The sequence below is a fragment of the Pollicipes pollicipes genome, unplaced genomic scaffold (genome assembly GCF_011947565.3).
Source record: "Pollicipes pollicipes isolate AB1234 unplaced genomic scaffold, Ppol_2.1 Scaffold_7261;HRSCAF=8764_pilon_pilon_pilon, whole genome shotgun sequence".
NCBI lineage: Eukaryota > Metazoa > Arthropoda > Thecostraca > Pollicipedomorpha > Pollicipedidae > Pollicipes > Pollicipes pollicipes.
Window position 1 is genome coordinate 53,610,813 of NW_023597054.1, and position 19,140 is coordinate 53,629,952.

General features: G+C 54.7%; 2 protein-coding genes across 4 annotated transcripts; one reads left to right on the plus strand and one right to left on the minus strand.

Moving 5' to 3' along the window:
- Positions 1-2,688: 2,688 nt before the first annotated feature.
- Positions 2,689-14,548, minus strand: LOC119112332 (uncharacterized). 3 transcript variants are annotated; one of them, XM_037236463.1, is made up of 10 exons: positions 14,462-14,548; positions 12,338-12,586; positions 11,762-11,981; positions 11,194-11,343; positions 9,772-9,969; positions 9,274-9,456; positions 7,794-7,901; positions 7,200-7,363; positions 6,202-6,358; positions 2,689-5,782 (listed from the first exon to the last, which is right to left on the minus strand). In XM_037236463.1, exons 2-10 carry the CDS (start codon positions 12,571-12,573, stop codon positions 4,364-4,366), a joined length of 2,835 nt encoding a protein of 944 aa, XP_037092358.1. In that variant the 5' UTR covers positions 12,574-12,586; positions 14,462-14,548; the 3' UTR covers positions 2,689-4,363. The 3 variants fall into 3 exon arrangements, with proteins under 3 accessions (XP_037092358.1, XP_037092356.1, XP_037092357.1); XM_037236461.1 differs by having other exon boundaries at positions 14,456-14,516; XM_037236462.1 differs by lacking the exon at positions 14,462-14,548 and adding an exon at positions 14,287-14,445.
- A 327-nt stretch (positions 14,549-14,875) lies between these two features.
- LOC119111934 (mitochondrial potassium channel) lies at positions 14,876-19,066 on the plus strand. The gene is made up of 4 exons (XM_037235814.1): positions 14,876-15,973; positions 17,102-17,248; positions 17,828-18,178; positions 18,640-19,066. The coding sequence occupies exons 1-4, from the start codon at positions 15,776-15,778 to the stop codon at positions 18,970-18,972; spliced, it is 1,029 nt and encodes a 342-aa protein (XP_037091709.1). The 5' UTR covers positions 14,876-15,775; the 3' UTR covers positions 18,973-19,066.
- The last annotated feature ends 74 nt before the right edge of the window (positions 19,067-19,140 follow it).

Genomic DNA, 19,140 nt, shown 5'->3' on the forward strand with positions numbered 1-19,140 from the left:
TTGAGTTCTGCGCCCGGTTCACAGCGCTGCTGACGCCCGCCGGCCGCGCGGCGAACGACGCTGTCGCCAGGCGCCAGACCGTGATACAGGTGCGAGCCGCGCGCAGCCATCCCAACCGAACCACTCAGCTCCCGGCAGGGTCGGGTATCGCTATGGCATAGCCATCAGCGATATACTGATAGCACTAACTGGGCTTACTTTACAAGCGGAGCACATATTTTCACGTGCTCTTTGTCGCAATTTTACTCATGTCCCAAAATTCGACACTTTAAGGCAAAGTGGCATTGATGAGAAACATGTGTGACTTCCCCGCGCCACGGTTTTCATGCTTCCTCTAAGAAACGTTAAACGTGAAATGTCGTTTCATTCGATACTGTAAACATGCGGTCGGTTTGACTTACCAGCACATATTGACGACATTAAGGTAATCGCGAAAACACCGCCGTATTCTCGTGTCGCCATCCGTTGATTCACATTGTCCTAGTTATACCTCTCGAGAGCATAAGGTAGGTTCCGTCACTGTTATACTTGGTACCCATGGTGTTGGTGCTCTGACATCCCATTTTAAATACAATATGGAGTACACTTGATCCGTTAAACAACGATATTAGGCGACTGAGAATTAGTCCCTTCCATCTTTGCTATGCATACAAAACTGACTTACAGCGCGCACCTGCTGGAAGAGAATTGTGGCCTACTGATATTTCTGTGATGCCCCCAGGCGGTGGAGGACTGGCTTCCGGACGACTCGGAGGTGCGGGTCGGCTGCGGCCACGTGTTCCTCACGCAGCGGGCCTGGTACCGGCTGGGCGGCCTCTGTCAGCTCCGGCTACGTTCGGCCTCCAGCCGGCTACAGCGCGCCTGGCGCCGTCGCCGCCGCCACCGCGCCGCCCTCACCATTCAGCGCGGAGTCCGGGCCTGGCTGGCCGGGCGGCGACTGTGGCGGCGGCACCGGGAACGGGCCGCCCGCCTGCTGCAGCGCCACCTGCGTCTGTGGCTGGCCGCCAGGCGGCGCCACAGGGCGGCGGCCGTGATTCAGCGTGCCGTCCGCGTCTGGATAGCAGCCAGGCGACGCCACAGAGCCGCTGTCGTCATCCAGCGGGCGTACCGAAGCCGCGCGCGCCGCCAGCGCGATCGCTTCCGCCATGTGACGACGCGACAGCGTGGGCGGAGGCGGGGCGCGCCGCCCGAGAGCCGGGCCGATTCCGCGTCGGACGGCGACTCGGGCGTGAGCTGCCGCAGCTCCCCCTCCGAGCCCGACCGGCGCTGGCAGCCGCGCGGCGCGGGTGACCCGCTGCTCAGCCCGCCGGCCGCTGGCGGCGGCAGCGCGCCGGGACCGCGCCGTCGCGAGTGGACCCCTCGCTCGGCCGAGGATGCGTGCCGGCCGCCACACCAGCTGCGAGCGGCAGGCCGGCCTCTGTTCTCCGAGAGGGGCATCGTCTCGCTGAGGCATATCTTCGACGGGCCGCTCAGGTTCCACACCAGGAAGACGTGCCTGCCCTTCTCCTGTGAGCTGCCCCGCCGCTTCGTGCCAGGCGGTCTGTTAGACCTGTTGTAACGGTCGCCAGCGTCCGGGTCCACGAGGCGGCCTGCTGGGGCAATGAGGTGTCGGTGATAGTCTACTGCATAGGAGACGTGTGCACGTGTGGATGGCTTGTAGACCTATGGATGTGACAGGATGACGGCACACGCGAACAAGAGGCGTGGTCAACAGACGCATTGGACTTCCGACTATTACCATCGACATGTTCAACACCGTCCGAGCTTCTGTACGTCGCGTGGCTATCTGTCTGTTCACGACGGTGGCATTCCGCCTGAACTGGATCGCCCTGGTTCTGGTGTGCTGCATGCACTTGCGTGAATGAATAACTGATCGCTCGCGACCTCGGCTGACGTCAGGAATGTCGGTGCTGGAGCCGTACTCACGCTCCCCTGAGGGGCTCGCGTCGCGCTGTGTTGTGACTCGTGGAGTGCTGAGGATGATTAATCACGTCCTCACCATGTGCAATGCACCAGGTGCGAATGATCAGTAGCTGTGGTATAGGTGCTGGGAATCCTACCGTGCCGTTTTCGCTTCGCCGTCAAGACCGATGGAGATGGTGCCATATCATAATGTTCTATATGCGACGGTAGCAGATGCGTAGTACGCCGATACTTTGTGGTCATGCAAAGCGCAATAAACACGCCAACCGTGCATGAAAACGTCGTGTAATGGTTGTGTGTAGCAGGCGCTACATGACTGCATAAATTCATCATCTATTCATGATGAGCTGAGAACGACAGCGATTAGCTAACCAGCTCCAGCTCCGCAGTTCCGCCTTTACGGCGAAACGTCCCGGGACTAGCACTAACGCTACAGTGCGGCACGCATACCCGCGTGCTTTATAAAGCCCCGAATGTCTGGCCGAGTACGCTCGGCGCTCCTGGCATCGACTTGAACTGGGGCGGGCCACACCAGCCTGCAGCCAACTCACTCGAACAAAAGACGCTCCAACAGTTCTAGCCAGATAATCCATTCGAAGCGGCCATTTCACCCCAACGCTCAGCTTCCTTCTTCCGAAAACGAAAGGTTGTGGCCACAAATGCAACAATTCACGACATCTTGTCATCACAATGTTGTAAATAGTTGCTCCAGGGCTCGGGCTCATATGAAACGGTTCAACTTTCGGGGCAAGGAAAACCCAATACTGCGGCACCCACGCGGTGTATTGGCCCGGTCACTTCGAAGACAAGTCGAGGTTCCGTGAGAAACAAAAAAGCACAAGGCAACGAAGGGATAAAAGAGCATCTACACATCGAGGCAACATCGGCGAAATACGGCTATCAGGTCACACCATGAAATTCACGCGGTAAAGGCATCGCATAAACATTGGTTGCAAAATCATGAATGCTTGGGTTGATCAAACAGTTAAGGTATCGCACGGTGACAATAAGTGACACGTACAAGTAGTAGGCAAACATTCATGCAACGTTTAAAAAAGGCGATTGAACAACGATACCTGCCCCTCCCCAAACCCCATCACCACCAAACGATCATGTGACACCAGACGATGGCCGCAGCGCCACCTGTGGATTAGGGGGGGGGGGGGGACAGTGCGTTGGCACCGCGCCATTGGAGGATAAAGTGGATTGAACCGGACAAAAAACCTGGGAAAAGGTGTTTTTTTCTGAGCGTTACGGTATCACTGGTGCTTACACCTCGTACAACACTATCCTGCGGCCTTGACCATAGAGACCACGGAGTAACAACGGACCTCAGTATCAACCTTCTGTCAAATTGTATTTGGGGGCACGATTTCGCACACTAATCTAACAAAGTATTTCTTTCAATATAACAATAGCAATACACTATGATATAACGCTGATTGCACGATGTTGAAAATTGACAGAAATGCTTAACGATCGTGGCCGTTGTAAACCAGAAGTAAGCTATTCCATATTACAAAGTGGAACATTGTTGCATGATTAATCACACCCGCATACGAAGATTAGACGCACTTTGAGCTAGTAACATTTTGATTACTGATTTATTTCATTCGAAGAAGGCCAAAGAACTGTTCAAAGTACCTTAGTTATTTTACCAGGCCGTACCAGAAGTCTCGTGTCGGAGGCATTGGCAAGGCATTGGGCCGTATTTCAAGGAACTGGACCCGCCCCAAATTTGCTCGGTTCCGAGCGCGGAAAGCGTCAGTGTCGCACATCCATCACGCAGGCTCCGTCCCTTCACTGTTCCACCTAATTGCTGTGTTATTGTCCTAGACGTCATGCATCAGTACGCAACAGTGGTACGATGACTACGGAGGTACTTGATGTCATGCCGTTACAAACGTCTTAAGCCAAGGAAACGTGTGCGAAAGTGCAGTTGCCTATGTTGTTCAAATTGTTGTACAGTTCCAATTTCCCCACATTTTTACACAAAACTGAAAAAAATTTCTGGTACACCCAATCCCTTTAGTAGTCATTAACCACGTCAGCCACAAGAATGTTTGAAAGGAATGCTTCGCAATATTCATGAGTCATTTTGAACAGGGCACAAGTTTTGAACAACCATCTTGAACGCACCTTCAACAACTATTTTGTGCTATGACATGATCCCTCTGCATTGATAACCTACAAAACTGACTTGATCGTACACAGCGGGGCGAGGAGCATCAGGCGAGAACGCAGCCTTCGCCGCCAGCGCGCGTCGCGGGCGCTGGCTCCGTACAGCTCACCGCCGCGCGGCCGCGCCACAGGACGGCCCCGGCGCAAGGCACTGCACACCCGCATCCGTCGAGGCTCACACCAACGCCGGCTCCGCAGCGTCCCCTCTGGAGCATCCACAGTCATCACCGAGGGCGTGGCGCCGCAAGATGGCGCTAGACTACCGCGGCGCCGCGCCTGCCCCGGTGTTGGCGGGCGGTGTTCGGTGCGGTGCCGCCTCGGAGGCCGACCGCACGCCGGCGGCGGCGGCGGCGGCGGCAGCGGCGGCGCGGGACACGGGACTGGGCGGCGGTGGGCAGACCGCCCGCTCCGGCGGCGGCGGCAGGATCTGGCCCGGAGACGACGGCTCCATCCGCACCAGCAGCGGCAGTACCGACTGAACCGCAGGATCGACCAACTCGCTGTCTGGCGGGGCGGCTCGCTGGCTGCACGACGGAGGATCAGACTGACCGGGTGGAGGAGGGGTAGACTGACTGGGCAGTGGAGGGGTAGACTGACCGGGCGGCGGAGGGTTAGACTGATCCGGTGGTGAAGAGGTAGGCTGACTGGGCGGTGGAATGGTAGACTGACTGGAAGGTGGAGGGCTAGACTGACTGGATGATGGAAGGGTAGACTGACTGGGCAGTGGAGGGCTAGACTGACTGGAAGGTGGATGGGTAGACTGACTGGGCAGTGAAAGGGTAGACTGACTGGGTGGTGGAGGGGTAGACTGACTGGGTAGTGGAGGGGTAGACTGACTGGGTGGTGGAGGGGTAGACTGACTGGGCGGTGGAGGGGTAGACTGACTGGGTGATAGACGGGTAGACTGACTGGGCGGTGGAGGGGTAGACTGACTGGATGGAGAAAGGTCGGACTGGCTGGGTGGTGGAGGGGTAGACTGACTGGGCAGTGGAAGGGTAGACTGACTGGGCGGTGGAGGGGTAGACTGACTGGATGGAGAAAGGTCGGACTGGCTGGGCGGTGGAGGGGTAGACTGACTGAGCAGACAATGGTCAAACTGGCTAGGCGGTAGAGGGGTAGGCTGAGTGGGCGGAGAAAGGTCAGACTGGCTGGGCGGTGGAGGGGCAGACTGACTGAGCGGAGAAAGGTCAGACTGGCTGGGCGGTGGAGGGGTAGGCTGAGCGGGCGCCTGAGAGTCAGACTGTCCCGGCGACGGAGGGGCACACTGGCTGGGCTGCACGAACTGACGGGTCGGCGGAGAGACCAGCTGACCAGCCGGGGTATGGACTGATTGACCAGACGGTATCGGGCCAGACTGGCCGCACCGGAGAGCACCAGTCTCACCGGGCGCCGGAGGGGCAGATGGGTCGGATGGTGCAGGGACGGGCCGGCCGGACGGCGGCGGTCCAGGCTGACCTGACAGGGGAATGGTAGCCTGACCGGACGCGGGAGGCACACACTGGTCCAAGGCGTGAGCAGCCACCGGCCCGACTGGCGCGGCTGGAGCGGCCGTCGGCTCCGACGCGCCCGGTGTCGACTGGGGCCCGCCAGGGGCGGCGCCTGGTGTGGGGCCGCCTGGCCCCGCCGCCTCCAGCGTGCCATTCTGGTGGCACACCGGTGCCGAGACCGTGTTTTCCATCTGCCAAGACATGGGTGAATTAATGCTTGCACTTTTGGACACTTTAGTGCTATCAGTCATGGGTAGAAATGGCAAATACATCCCCGTAGAACAAAACATCAATAACGAGCCATGTCGACGGTTACTTAGAGTCCATCCATCGGAAAGCACGACACAATTATATTTACCAATCCAAGATGGAAATGCGACAACATTTACTTGGTGTTCACCTCCGGACTGGAAGAATTGTAAATTTTAATTTCAGTGTATTTTCCTCCCGAAGAAATTCTCAGTTACATTTCACCGACCGTACGAATGAAATAATCATGTTACTTTAATATGAGTGCATCCACCGAGGACTTATCCATGTCCTTCACCACACCAAACGTCCCATCCCAGGCCAAGACCGTCAACGAGCCCCACGGACTCGGCGGCCGCACCTTCCAGAGCATGTGCTCGTCCTTGTAAGCCAGCAGCGGGATGACGAAGACGCTGATGTCGTCGACGGTGGCCGGCGAGCCGTCAGCCATGCGCCACTGCCGCTCCCGGAGCTTCCCGCGGGCCGCCATCACCAGCTCCTGGGCGGCCGAGACACACCTGCGGCGCATGGCGGCCCGGTCACCAGACAACAACCGTCCCGTCGCCAACCATCGCCAGTCCGGTCACCAGTCACCACCCGTCTCGTCACCAGTCACCACCAGTCACCAACGGTCCGATCACCACCCGTCACCACCCGTCCGGCCGGTCACCACACATCTGGTCGCCACTGGTTTGGTTACCACCGCCGCCGCAGCACAGTTAAACTGTGAGCGCGCGCCGAGCAGAGGCCGGGGGTGAGCGGGCCCGCGCCGTGGTGCGGTACAGGACGCTGGCGCCGCTGCTACGGAGCGCACAACTGTACACCTGCACTGTAGTCACACCGTGGCCCGGCACATAGTGATCTCCAAACCGCTTCCGCCCGAGCACCTGAGAAACCACTGGAGGGGCGCCTCCCCGGGCGGGCCCGCTCTGGAACACACACCTGTACCGCTGGAGGGAGACCTCCCCGGCCGGGCCCGCTCTGGAACACGCATCTATACCGCTGAAGGGACGCCTTCCCGGGCGGGCCCCACCCCGGAACACGCACCTGTACCGTTGGAGGGACGTCTCCCCAGCCGGGCCCGCTCTGGAATACGCACCTGTACCGCTGGAGGGACGCCTCCCCGGCCGGGCCCGCTCTGGAACACGCGCCTGTACCGCTGGAGGGACGCCTCCCCGAGCAGGCCCGCTCTGGAACACAAACCTGTACCGCTAGCGGGACGCCTCCCCGGCCGGACCCGCTCTGGAACACGCATCTGCACCGCTGGAGGGACGCCTTCCCGGCCGGGCCCGCTCTGGAAAACGCACCTTTACCGCAGGAGGGACGCCTTCCCAGCAGGGCCCGCTCAGGAACACGCACCTGTACCGCTGGAGAGACGCCTCCCCGGCCGGGAAGTGACTTAGCGCGCGTTCCACCAGCTGCGCCACCGTCTCGTTGGAGGTCACGTCCCAGAGGCCGTCGGTGGCCATGACGAGCACGTCTGAATCGGTGACCTGCTCGTCCTCAAGGTCGATCACAAGCACCTGGACAGGCGGCGGAGCGTGAGGCCGCAGCGCCGGCCACCAGGCAGGCAGCAGTGGTTATTGCAGCGGCAGCCGGCGGCGGCGTCACGCTACAGGCAGGCCAGCCCGGCCGGCAGCCGCGGCAGACTGAAGCTCGATGCCATTCACATACCAAACCAGAATCCAATCCAGGATGACTTCTGCAAAACTTGGCAGTTTCTAGCTGTATTCAATCCAATTCAGTTCCACGTTATTAAACGCACCGACTCGACTCTTGTTATCAGAATGAGTGCCCGGTCGGCCCGAACCAGCGTCCAGTCACAAATGTCAACGACAACGAGAACTGAAAGTACCTCACGCAATACATCGAAGTCCTTGGCGAAGGACTTAACGGACCCAGCTTAGGCAATTGTACAGGGAAGAGTAATGAGCCTGCTGGGCCGGGACCTACCTCGGGCTGCGACAGGAGAAACGGCTTGACGTAGACGCTGGTGTTCTGCGCGCGCAGGCCGTGGTCGCCGAAGCCGCGTGTGACGCCGATGGTGGCGCATACGCGGCTCTGGGGGAACGGCAGAGGGACGCCTGTCACCGACCGACAGCCGACGACTCAGAGCCACTGACCTCCTAGACACAGGCAGGCACCGCAGACCTCCCAGACACGAGCAGACACCACAGATTTCTAAGACAGGGCAGACACCACAAACCTCCCAGGCACGGGCAGATACCACAGGCCTCCCAGATACGGCCAGACACCGCAGAGCCCCCAGACACGGACAGACACCGCAACCTCCCAGACACGGGCAGACATCGCAGGCCTCCTAGACACGGGCAGACACCACAGGCCTCCCAGACACGGCCCGACACCGCAGAGCTCCCAGACACGGACAGACACTGCGAACCTCCCAGACACGGACAGACACCACAAACCTCCCAGACACGGGAAGATACCACAGGCCTCCCACATACGGCCAGACACGGACAGACACCGCAGACCTCCCAGACACGGGCAGACGCCGCAGGCCTCCTAGACGCGGGCAGACACCACAGGCCTCCCAGACACGGCCCGATACCGCAGAGCTCCCAGACACGGACAGACACTGCGAACCTCCCAGACACGGACAGACACCACAGACCTCTTAGACACGGGCAGACACTACGAGCCTCCCAGACACGGGCAGACACAATGAAATTCCCAGACAAGGGCAGACTTCCCAGACATATGCGGGCACCGCAGACCTCCCAGACACGGGCAGACACCACAGACTTCCAAAACAGGGCAGACAATGCTGACCTCTGACGGGCACGGAGACAGACAGGCATCATTGACGTCTCACAGCCACAGATGAGTGACTTTTCGCCGACTCCGTTGACCTCTCGGAAGGACGAAAAAACGGCGTTAATGTCAGTACGTGCAGCTGCGCAACACATCCCACTCTGATATCAATATCGAAAAGGAAGCACTAATCCAAGAGTTGCAAGACCTCCAGAACCTCACCATATCTCAGCATCGGCAAAAGACAAAAAAGTTTGCAGTCTTAGCAACACGCGCAACGTACATTGAAGGAGAAAATAACGTGGAGTTGACTGCCCGACTCGTTTTCTTTACTTCCCCTTCCTCCGGTTCTAACATAATAAAACGCTCAACACTAGCCATTCATGACCACCTGGACTTCGGGCAAATTTTCAGAACCTATAAATTTAACCCAGGCAAGTTCCAATTTCGCCAAAGCCGCTGGTACCGGCGCCCGGCGGCGGTCTGGAGTAAACTCCGCCCTCGCAGGGCCCCGCTCAACCGCTTCCCCTCGCAGGGTCCCGCTCACCCGCTTCCCCTCGTAGGGCCCCGCTCACCCGCTTCCTCTCGTAGGGCCCCGCTCACCGGCTTACCCTCGCGGGCCCCGCTCACCCGCTTCCCTTCGCATGGCCCCGCTCACCCGCTTCCCCTCGCCGCAGACCACGGGGAACTTGACGTCCTCCTCGGTGACCGTCTTATACGCCCAGCCGGTCATGTGCGCGTCCCGGTACAGCACGCGCTTGCCGAGGTCGCGCCGGCTGACGCGGCGGCAGAAGTCCAGGTGCGTGAACTCGCCGCCCAACAGCGCCGGCTGCCGGCTCGCCTGTGGGACAGACGCCGGGTCACCGCGGCACGCCACGGGTGTGGCCGGTGGGACGCACTTGGTACGCGACAGTGGCGCATGCGGTGAATGGCTCCACGACCATCGGACAGACTACTTTTGGGAGATGACACGCTGCCTGCAAGCCGAGTCAATTTAGGTGAAAAAGAAAACGTGATGACAGAATCAAACACAAGCGCCAGCCCGCCAGCAGGGCCAAGGGAACCCGTGCGGACGGCAGGCGTGTACAGCGCTCCGCCCTCCCCCCCCCCCCCCCGCCGGAGCAGGTCGTCCAGCCGACACCGCCGCCCCACGCACCAGCTGTCGGACCCGCTGCCGCTCGGTCTCCGGCGTGAAGTCGTGCGAGGCGCGCAGGGCGCGGCCGCGGCGGCATACGGCCGCGCGCGAGTCGCCGGCGTTCGCCACGTACAGCCGGCCCAGCAGGAAGAGCGCCACCAGGGCCGTGCAGCCGCCGCGCATCTCGTACTTGCGCCGGTCCTCGGCGATAAGCGCGTCCTGCGGCACCGACGGAGGTGGGACTGTGGACGGCAGCGGATCGGGGCCGCTCGCCCGCCGGCAGAGGCCGCTCCAACCGGCCGCAGGCAAACACGGCACAGCCTGTGTCCCGCGGAACAGCTGGCTCACCGGGTTAGGCCGCAGGCCGACACGGACGGGCGCGGCTCAGGAGCCGAGGGCCGCACCAGCACCGAGAGGGCGGCCTCGTCACGGCGGCAAGGACGGGGGAGCGCGGGGCGAGGTGCCGGGAAGGGCCGCTGGGATGCAAGCGGCACACACAGCATCGCGCGGTGCGACGAGTAGAGATAAGAGCGGAGCGCACGCAGGCGGGGCGGCGTCACGACTCCACCACGACAGACGGCGTCAACAACTCATGGTCCAACTAGCCTGCAATTATTTGGCCGTAATCCAACGGCACTGGGTACGAGTCTCAAATCAGGCATATTGTTTGACCTGAATGACATGAAAAGGTCGGCTGGCAACTGGTCACAGGGGTCAACCAAGGCCCGGGTGACCACGCACGCAAACCCTCTGCATTCCTTTCTGACGAAAGACAAGACAAATTACCATTATCATTGAGGAAAGGAAACATTACCCAGTTCAAAACTACGTAAGTTGTTCAGTGCATTTGCAAGAGACATTTTTTCACATAGATAAGACGGTACTAATAGCCTTATTCCTTGGAGAAAACCAGGAGAATGGAGATATATGTGAATGGATATTTCGGCAAGACGCCTTTATCGAAACAATAGCAGAAGTGAGTTCAGAATTGCCTGCCCATGATCCTACTCCATTTTTCAGGTTTTTTTAAACAGCAAGCTACAGTTTTCACAGGACGCCAACATTCAGGGAATTAAACAAAGAGCGATTGCCAGCCATCACTAAGATACAGTGCTTATCTAAAAAGGATCAACCGCACAATTTTACCTTATCCTTTCGTCAAAAAGAAATGTGGTGGGTTTACGTGCACGGCCACTTGAGCCTTGTGCACCCCCTTCGCCTATATCCCCATTGTCCTGTTTTTTTTTTCTCTGAGTCCTGGATGCAAATCAATCCCTATGAATGAATATATTTTCAACGAAATCTAATACTTAAAGCCATGCCATTTAAATAAACTGAAAACAGCATGTCTTTCGCCATCCTCGCCTTAAACAGACTATAACCCAGCAGGACGCGGGTTGCGGCTGTCATCTGCACCCGCCGTCGCCGGTGCCACCCACTGACCATGTCGTTGAAGGCCGCCTCCAGGGCGCCCGTGACCAGCTTGTCGACGGCGAGCTCCTTGGCCGGGATCCAGAGGAAGGCCGGCCGACTGCGGTCCGGGTCCGCCGTCTCCGGCGGCAGCAGGTGGTCTATCACGTCCACCAGCTTCTCCTGGGGCCAGACAAAAGGCGCTCGCATTCCGGGAAACAGCCGCGAAAATATTTTGTCTGGCTAAGTAAAACTGCGATTGGCATAACAAACATATCTGCCAAGGACAGCACCGCGTGCATAAAACAAAAACAACCATGTACCGCACTCCTTGACGGGCAAAGCTAGCGACTGCCCACCTTGCAAGCTTCCGGACTCTCCCTTCCCTCTGCCAATTGCTCTTTGACCATACATACAGGTGCCACCACAAAGGCTTGTTGTTAGTCCCCCCTCCCCCCCCCCCCCCCCCCCCCACCACAACTTGCAAGTTGTAAGCCTAATGAGGCCTGGCACTCGGAAACAGGCGGCAGCTGCGGTGGTCTGTCTCCTGGAGTGCTCGCACCCGTCCCCCGGCCCGGTGATGTCACCGCCCGCGCCTCACATGCACGATGTGGTGCAGCTGGTTGGCGGCTGCCGTTGCGGCGCCGTGGCCCGCGTGGCCGTCAAACACGCCGAAGTAGTAGTAGCGGACGGCGCGGTCGGCCGGCCGAGCCCCCGGCTCGCCGGAGCCGCCGGAGCCGCCGGTGTTCGGCTGCCGCAGTACGCCCACGTGGATGTGCGCGTTGTCCTCGTTGCGCTTGCTCTTTCCGGCGTTGACGGCCCTGGACGCCCGGATAAAGGCATGACGTGTCAAATGCGACGACAGGAGCCAGAAAACAAGCGTCACACACGTACTATGCGTGGAGGTTATGTCAGAGAAAGCCTCAAGCTTACAAGGTCGGTCATAACACGCGATGGCGCGAAGGGGTGACTGGTTCTAAAGGTAAATCTGATAACAGCATTGCATCAGCCTCATGCACAAACACTTTTCCTGTTTGCCAAGGTCTCCACCAATATGAACCAGACCTTTGAGACCAATTACTCGGCATAACCCATGACAATGTTGCAGCTCTTTGTATCCATAATATGTATATGACCTGTGGGGGCTATCTATCCAATTACGGCAGTAGTTTCTTACTCAGCATAGCCAGACATCCAGGGCATCCTGGTGATGTCACGGGGCACCATGATGGGGCGGATCGTGCGGTCACCTGCCACCTGCACCTCATCTTCTGAGGTCAGGTGCAGAAACTGGGGACGACCATATGGAAACTTGGGCGGTCTGGGCTCGGGTAGCTCCTTTGCAGGGCCATTATGTCCGTCTTCTAAACTTCCAACAGCACTATAGATAGCTGACTTAAACTTGTTCAACATCTCTGAGGGCCACCTGGAAAACAGTGACAAGTGAGCAATGCATTTCTATTCACTTGCTGGTGTGCAACAGGGCTTGAGTTGCTATGAGTGCTCACTTCTTGCCCCTAACTGCAATGGCCTGTGACCAGTGATGGCAGCTGTGCCAAATGTTGGTGACATTATAGGGCAAAACAGACCATCAAACATTAACAGACTGCATCAAGTTCATTAAGCATTTCCCGCAAAATTCTGCTGTTGGTCCTGATTTAACATCAGATGGTGCAAGCTGAGCTCACACAACACATACTGCTTAGTGTGGATGCAAGTCTAGAAGCCTGCCCCAACAAAAGGATTGGTTTCAATCCAGATCAAGCCCAACTGTAGTCAACCTAGCACCCTGACTCCTTGGGTTTGGTTCACTGCAACGACGGGATGGAATGCTTGATCACGATTAAAGAGTATTGGATCAACAGCATACAAAATGTTGAGAGTACCGAGATGGTCAAGGTGCTAGAAGTCTAGCAGCTTGCATTATTTGCATTCCTTATATTAGAATGGACACAAGTACACTTAAAGTTTGCCATCATTATCCCATATTTTATGAAAACTCATTGAAAGCATAGAGCACACAAGCTACTGAAACACAACTCCACAGAGCATTACAAGCTTAACTGAAAGTTGCTAATGCTGGTTTCAGCAGAACCATACTCAGCATCCCAGTTTGAAAAAAACTACAGCAATTATTCTATTTCAGTGAGACTTCCACAAATTGCCAATCACTTGAAAAGAATGAGAACATTCTGTTCAAAAAGGGATACAACAAATGATTCTTGCACTTTTGATATAATCACTGCATCAACTAGGGGTGCATCTCATTGATAGCATCAGTTAATCCAGTGACATCAGTCACTGCATTCATCATTGCACCTATGGCATCTACCAGGGGCATACCCACAAGTGTTCCTCAAGAACAAATGCTTTTTCCATATAAGTTTTTACATGCATTAACTGTTGCATGATTAAATTTCAAACACACAAACACAAAATAATTTGGGATGGATGTGTAACAATACATGAATCAAGAGTTGCAGTACAAGTGGATCCAGAATAGGAATGTTCCTAGATACCATGCTTACAATTTGGCATGTCTATGTCTCACTAAATTTGGTTTTCAATGGAAAACCTTGCACTTTGGCCCACTAATTGCAAAATTCAGTGTAAGCCATTCATATCCACTGTAAAATAAAAAATAATTCAACCTGCTCTTTAATTGATGTCATAAGTGAATGGCTCTCTAGGTGTTCAATAATATTCCAACAAAAAGTTGGTTGATGAATGCAATTAAACCATCAACAAATGACAGAACTCAACATACCACACATGAAACAAACCACATTAATAACATGTAACTATCACATGATTTAAGTGAACAACTAGCATCAGATGATATGGCATGAAAAGCCATATCATCAAATCAAAAGCCATATAAGATGTGTGGCAACATTTAACAGGGGGTATAATACATCCTGAGAAGTCCGCACATCCTACAACCCGGTACAGAAAAAGATGGAGCACTGCAGAATGTATCTCCATTTCAAATGTTCTCACCCTCAAACAGCGTTGCATACTGTTCTAAGAATTAAACCAGCCATTTTCGGAGTCACATCAATAAATAAAACGCTCAAAAAACGGAAATAACCACCAGTTTGCCAGACTGGTCATATGATAACAAACCTTCAGGTACCAGTCCTATTACGGAATCCCTCAGCTGCTGAAAGAATGGGGGGTTCCGTTCCAACGAAGGCTCAAGGTTCAGTTCCATTCGGCCATATGCCTATCTTTATTACCCTCATCAAGACAGACAGATACCGATGCGCACCCGCACCCAAGCAACCCAACTCACAAGTACCAGTAACTATCAGTACGGGTACATCGCACGTCCTAATGCCATTGATATTGAGCCGTACCGGCTGAGGTTTAACTTATTGCGTATTCGACGCACATTTGCGCAGTATTGTAGTGTAAATATCAGCATCAGCTGATCAAAATACATGACGTCATCAATAATGTCAATAAGTTTAGCTCTTTTCATTTTTAACTATTTTATAACACACGAAATGAATGGTGTAATCATGACGCCATAAAAATTTCAACCCTAGCATGGCATCACTAGAATCCGACTCATGAACGGTCACAACCAATCCATCGACAACTGGTATGACCTTGACACATACGTGGTTGACAGTTTAGGCGCAGCAAAGCCGAGGTCATGGCGGAAATCGTTCTATTTACATCGGTTTACGTTGAGATAGTTCACCTCAGCTGCGTTGAGCGAGCACGTCCGCGTCCGTCCCCACTCTCCATAATCTCAGACGGTGGTGTCATTTACCCTGGCTTGAAGCTAGCATTGCTCCGCTCTGTAGGAATATTAAGTCAGGTGTGGTTCATCGTAACATAACGTCTTTTAAGGAACTCACTGGGGGTGCAAGGCCGGCGACCGGGGCAGGGCATGGGTGACTATGCTCTCTCTTAATGTTTAAGCGTTTTGGAGATTGTCTCTTCGTATTGGACACTTTCTTTCAGAGATTTAGGTTGGGAGCTGAAATTTCTACTGGACAGGGTACAATACCCTCTCATTTGATCCAGTTGCAGTAGTGTCACACTCTAGTTTCTTGGATTTGAATTTTCTCAGTGTTGTTTCTACTGAAGATGCACCAACTGGCTGAAGGCTGACTGACAAGGGAGCGCTAGGGGGGCATTTGCCTCTCAGTCTGCAAAAGATATGTGTTGTGCTGAAACATTATGTGCATAGAGCAATACAAGCTGTAAATTTTCAGCATATGTTAATACAACATGTAAATCTGTAACCTCAGCACATGGTCATCACCAAATTCAGAGTATAGGGAGCCAATGTTTCAGGGCATTGTGATTTTGCATAGGGCAAGTCTCAGGCAGCAATACTCACTCAAAGCATTTTTCACCTAGAATATATGTGAAATTCAGCTTAGTTTGTCTTGGGCTGAGTTAAGTGCACACAGGCTTGAGGTTCAGCATGCCAATACTAAATGCCATTTTTTGCAGATAGGTTGACGTCTGCAGTTAACAATACAGGTTGTTTGTGTTTCTACTTCCTTGGTCAGGTAACATGCTGCTATGATATGACATGTGCTGTTGGCTGTTACATGCTGATTTTTCTCCCATAGGTCAAAAGGGATAAATAAAAATGTTATCAATAGTAAAGCCTCATATATTACATCATGGTGAATTGATGGGTCCATGGATTAACAAAACACAGCATCACATGTTGTCAAGTAATTCAGCATTGCAGTCCATGAAGGAAAAGCTTGGCTCAATAATGACAACATATGAACATTACATCGGAATTGCAGATGTTACTGCAGCTCAAGACCGAGTCATACAGGTAGGTGCGTTGTTGCATTGTTTGCACAAGGACTTGTCTCTGCAGTCTATACAATGAAAAGTGAATGTGTTGGGCTAGTTGGTCAAAGCGCTCACCTGTCATTAGATGACAGCCAAGTTTTCTCAGTGTATGCCATTTTTTGACAGCCTTTAGATACAAGCCTAGTGCCTCCCTGACAGCCTTCAAATACATACATAGTGCACCAATAAAATGATCACATAAGTCCAGTGTGAAGTGATGTTAGCTAATTTCCCATAAAGGTAAGGGTTCAGAGGGAAAGCAAGAGCAGGGTTTTGTCTACACAGGCTTGAACCTGTGATCACCTAGTTTGCTTAGAATGGCAATTTCAGGGTATTTGTATGTTTATTTCTTCTAGAACAATCAATACAAGAACAAAGTATACAGATTTATGTAAAAAGCTAATGAAGGTAATGAGTGTACAAGATTCATCATGCCTACCTGAGTGATATGTACCCACCAACTCTAATTTATGATATAGGTAGTGTCTTCCAATATGGAACATGATGCATTTTGTCATTATTCCAGCAGTCAAAACAATTTGTTTTTCCTTATGTACATCTGCTGACTGCTGTTACTCTGGTCCTATTTTATGTAGCTGCATATTTTGGTGGCAACTTGCTGTGTGCCAGAAATGCCAGGAGTAATGAAATATAGCTATGTCACACCAGTGGTGGGGGGACTTGGCTTCAGTCCTGTTTTTTAACATTCAGGCTAAGCCTTGTGACTGAATGGATTGCTTGGATCAGGAGCTTATGGCTAGGCGATGTTTGTTGTATGGGCCATGGCTCCGACCATCCGATGGTGAAATTCCAGGTTAGCAGCAGAATTTGGTGGTGAAAGCATGCTGTCCTGCAAGTGCTTGGAGTGGTCTGTTTTGCCCTGTGGTATCAGCAGACTTTATGCACGGCGGCTGCCAGTGGCCTGGAGGTCATACCAGCAAAGGACAGATAACAAGCATCCTAAAGCAACTCGAACCGACCTCACTAAGGTTGGTGGATTAGAAGACAGGTGCTCTAACCACCTGAGCTATCTGACTAGACTTAGTTGCAACAAATATGTTTCACAACCCTGTTAAATGACTGACAACTGTGTGTGACTTCTGGCCAGGCAGAGGAGCTGTTCCTTCGAGCACAAGCCCAGAGGAGAGAGCAGCAAATACACATCAACCATGTGCAGGCGAAGCTCAAGGATCTCCATGCTGAAATTGCTAAGACCAGTAGAGGAGAGGATCGATATTTGTCTCTCGTCACGGAGGTAATGTGTATTAGCTCCAGTCATACACTCAATATGATGTGTTTTGCATCTTAAGTGAGCTGTGGATTTTCCCCAAACTATTACTTATCCAAAGCCCCTTGGCTTGTCACGGTTGTGAAAGGTCTCCCAAGAGGTGTCTTCACTCTTCAAAGAACTGACGACAGTCTTCGGGCCAAGGATGTTTCTTGCTGCCCTTGAGACTGCAGTCTGGAGGCTTTACTTGCTATCTTGAGATGATGTCATTGCAGAACGAAACAAATGTTTTGTCTGCACATCCGCTTAGCTATTGCAATGTCGGATTTCATACAGGTTGTACCTGCATTAACCACTGCGCGTCTGGGAAACCGGAGGTACGGGGTTCGATTTCCCGCGGTGCCCGCCCGTCCTGCCAGGGTGAGGGGCAGGCGACGCCATATAGCCTTAGCAGCTGAGTGCGTCGTAAAACCACAATGACACACACACACACACAGTCATATTTTTCTTTGAACGGGGCCTCCTCAGCAAGCAACAATGTCATTGGCATGTTCCATGCTGGTATTGTGCTATGCTTGTCACACGGATTCACTTTGTGCTGCTCAGGAACACCGGGTGCTGCGTGAAGAGAACACATTGAATGCTGAATATAAGGTGTTTGAGAAGGCAGAACAGGAACTCTTCACAGCTCTTTCAAACGCAGTGCGCACATCGCATGAAAAGGAGCGGGCGCAGGCTGAAAAAACGAAGTACTGGTCGATCATTGGCTCGGCGGCCGGTGCGTTTATCGGCATTGTTGGCACTTCGATCAACAATTGGCTACGGATGCGCGAGCTGCGCGACATCGCCTCTTCGTCAGCAGAAGTTCCCCAAAGATTGCAGGAAAATGTGGCCCTGCTGACGTCCTCGGTGGAGAACCAGCAGAACGAAGTCAAGAAAGCGATGCATTCCATAGAGGTAATAGAGGTGGTGCATTGGACATTGAACGATCACTGATGAGGCGTGGATTTTTACTTTTGCTAGTATTCGCATCGTTCCTGGGACGGCGTTGGCCATGTAAACTGTTTGTTGCAGTTCATTGCATTATCTTTAATGCGACCATGCATTGCATTGTGACTCGCAGTGTCCCCGTTATCTATGGTATATCCCTGACATAAAAGTGAATCTATATGTACACAAGCCCTAACTCGCAAACTACGTGTGCTCTGCTTAGTTCTCGCAAAAATATTACACAACAATGTGGCCAGGTATATGGCCGGCCGCTGTCGTCGAACGCTCCCTTTGGGACGCTGGGCGACGCGGCAGCCCGCGCCGCCGGCTCGGTTCGGCCGCGCCCCGTGCGCGCCGCCGCCGCCGCCGCCGCCGCCGTCGCCGCCGCGTCCTGTGCGGTCTGACCTGACGTGCGCCGCGCCCTCCAGGAGCTGTTCGGCGCGCTGCCGCTGGCCAGTGTCAGCCACGCGGCGCCCGACGCCAGCCGGCTGAACGTGCAGCTGGGCGAGCGCTTCGCCGAGGAGGTGGCGGCACAGCTGGCGCGGCTGGAGCAGCAGCAGGCCGGCCTGCGGCGTGAGCTGGCCGCCGGCGTCTGGCAGCAGGCGGCCGCCGGAGACCCGGAGCCGCTGCAGCTGATGCTGCTGGAGCACGAGCGGCGCGTCGAGCGGCGCCTCATGCAGGCCTCGGCCTCACTGGCCACCGTCGGCGTCATCTGCGGCGCCCTGCTGGCCGTCGTGCTCTCGCGCACGTTTGGCGGTTAGGAGCGGCCCAGCCGTGCGCCGCCTGAGGCTACTGGATCGTGCTGCCGGTGCGCGGGCGAGTCTTGCCCTCGCTCCTCGCATGCGCCCAGTGTTGTGGTTCATGGGGGGGGGGGGGGGGGTAGGGAGCTGCTGTAGCTGGGTACGGTGAAACGGCGGGATATTGTTAAT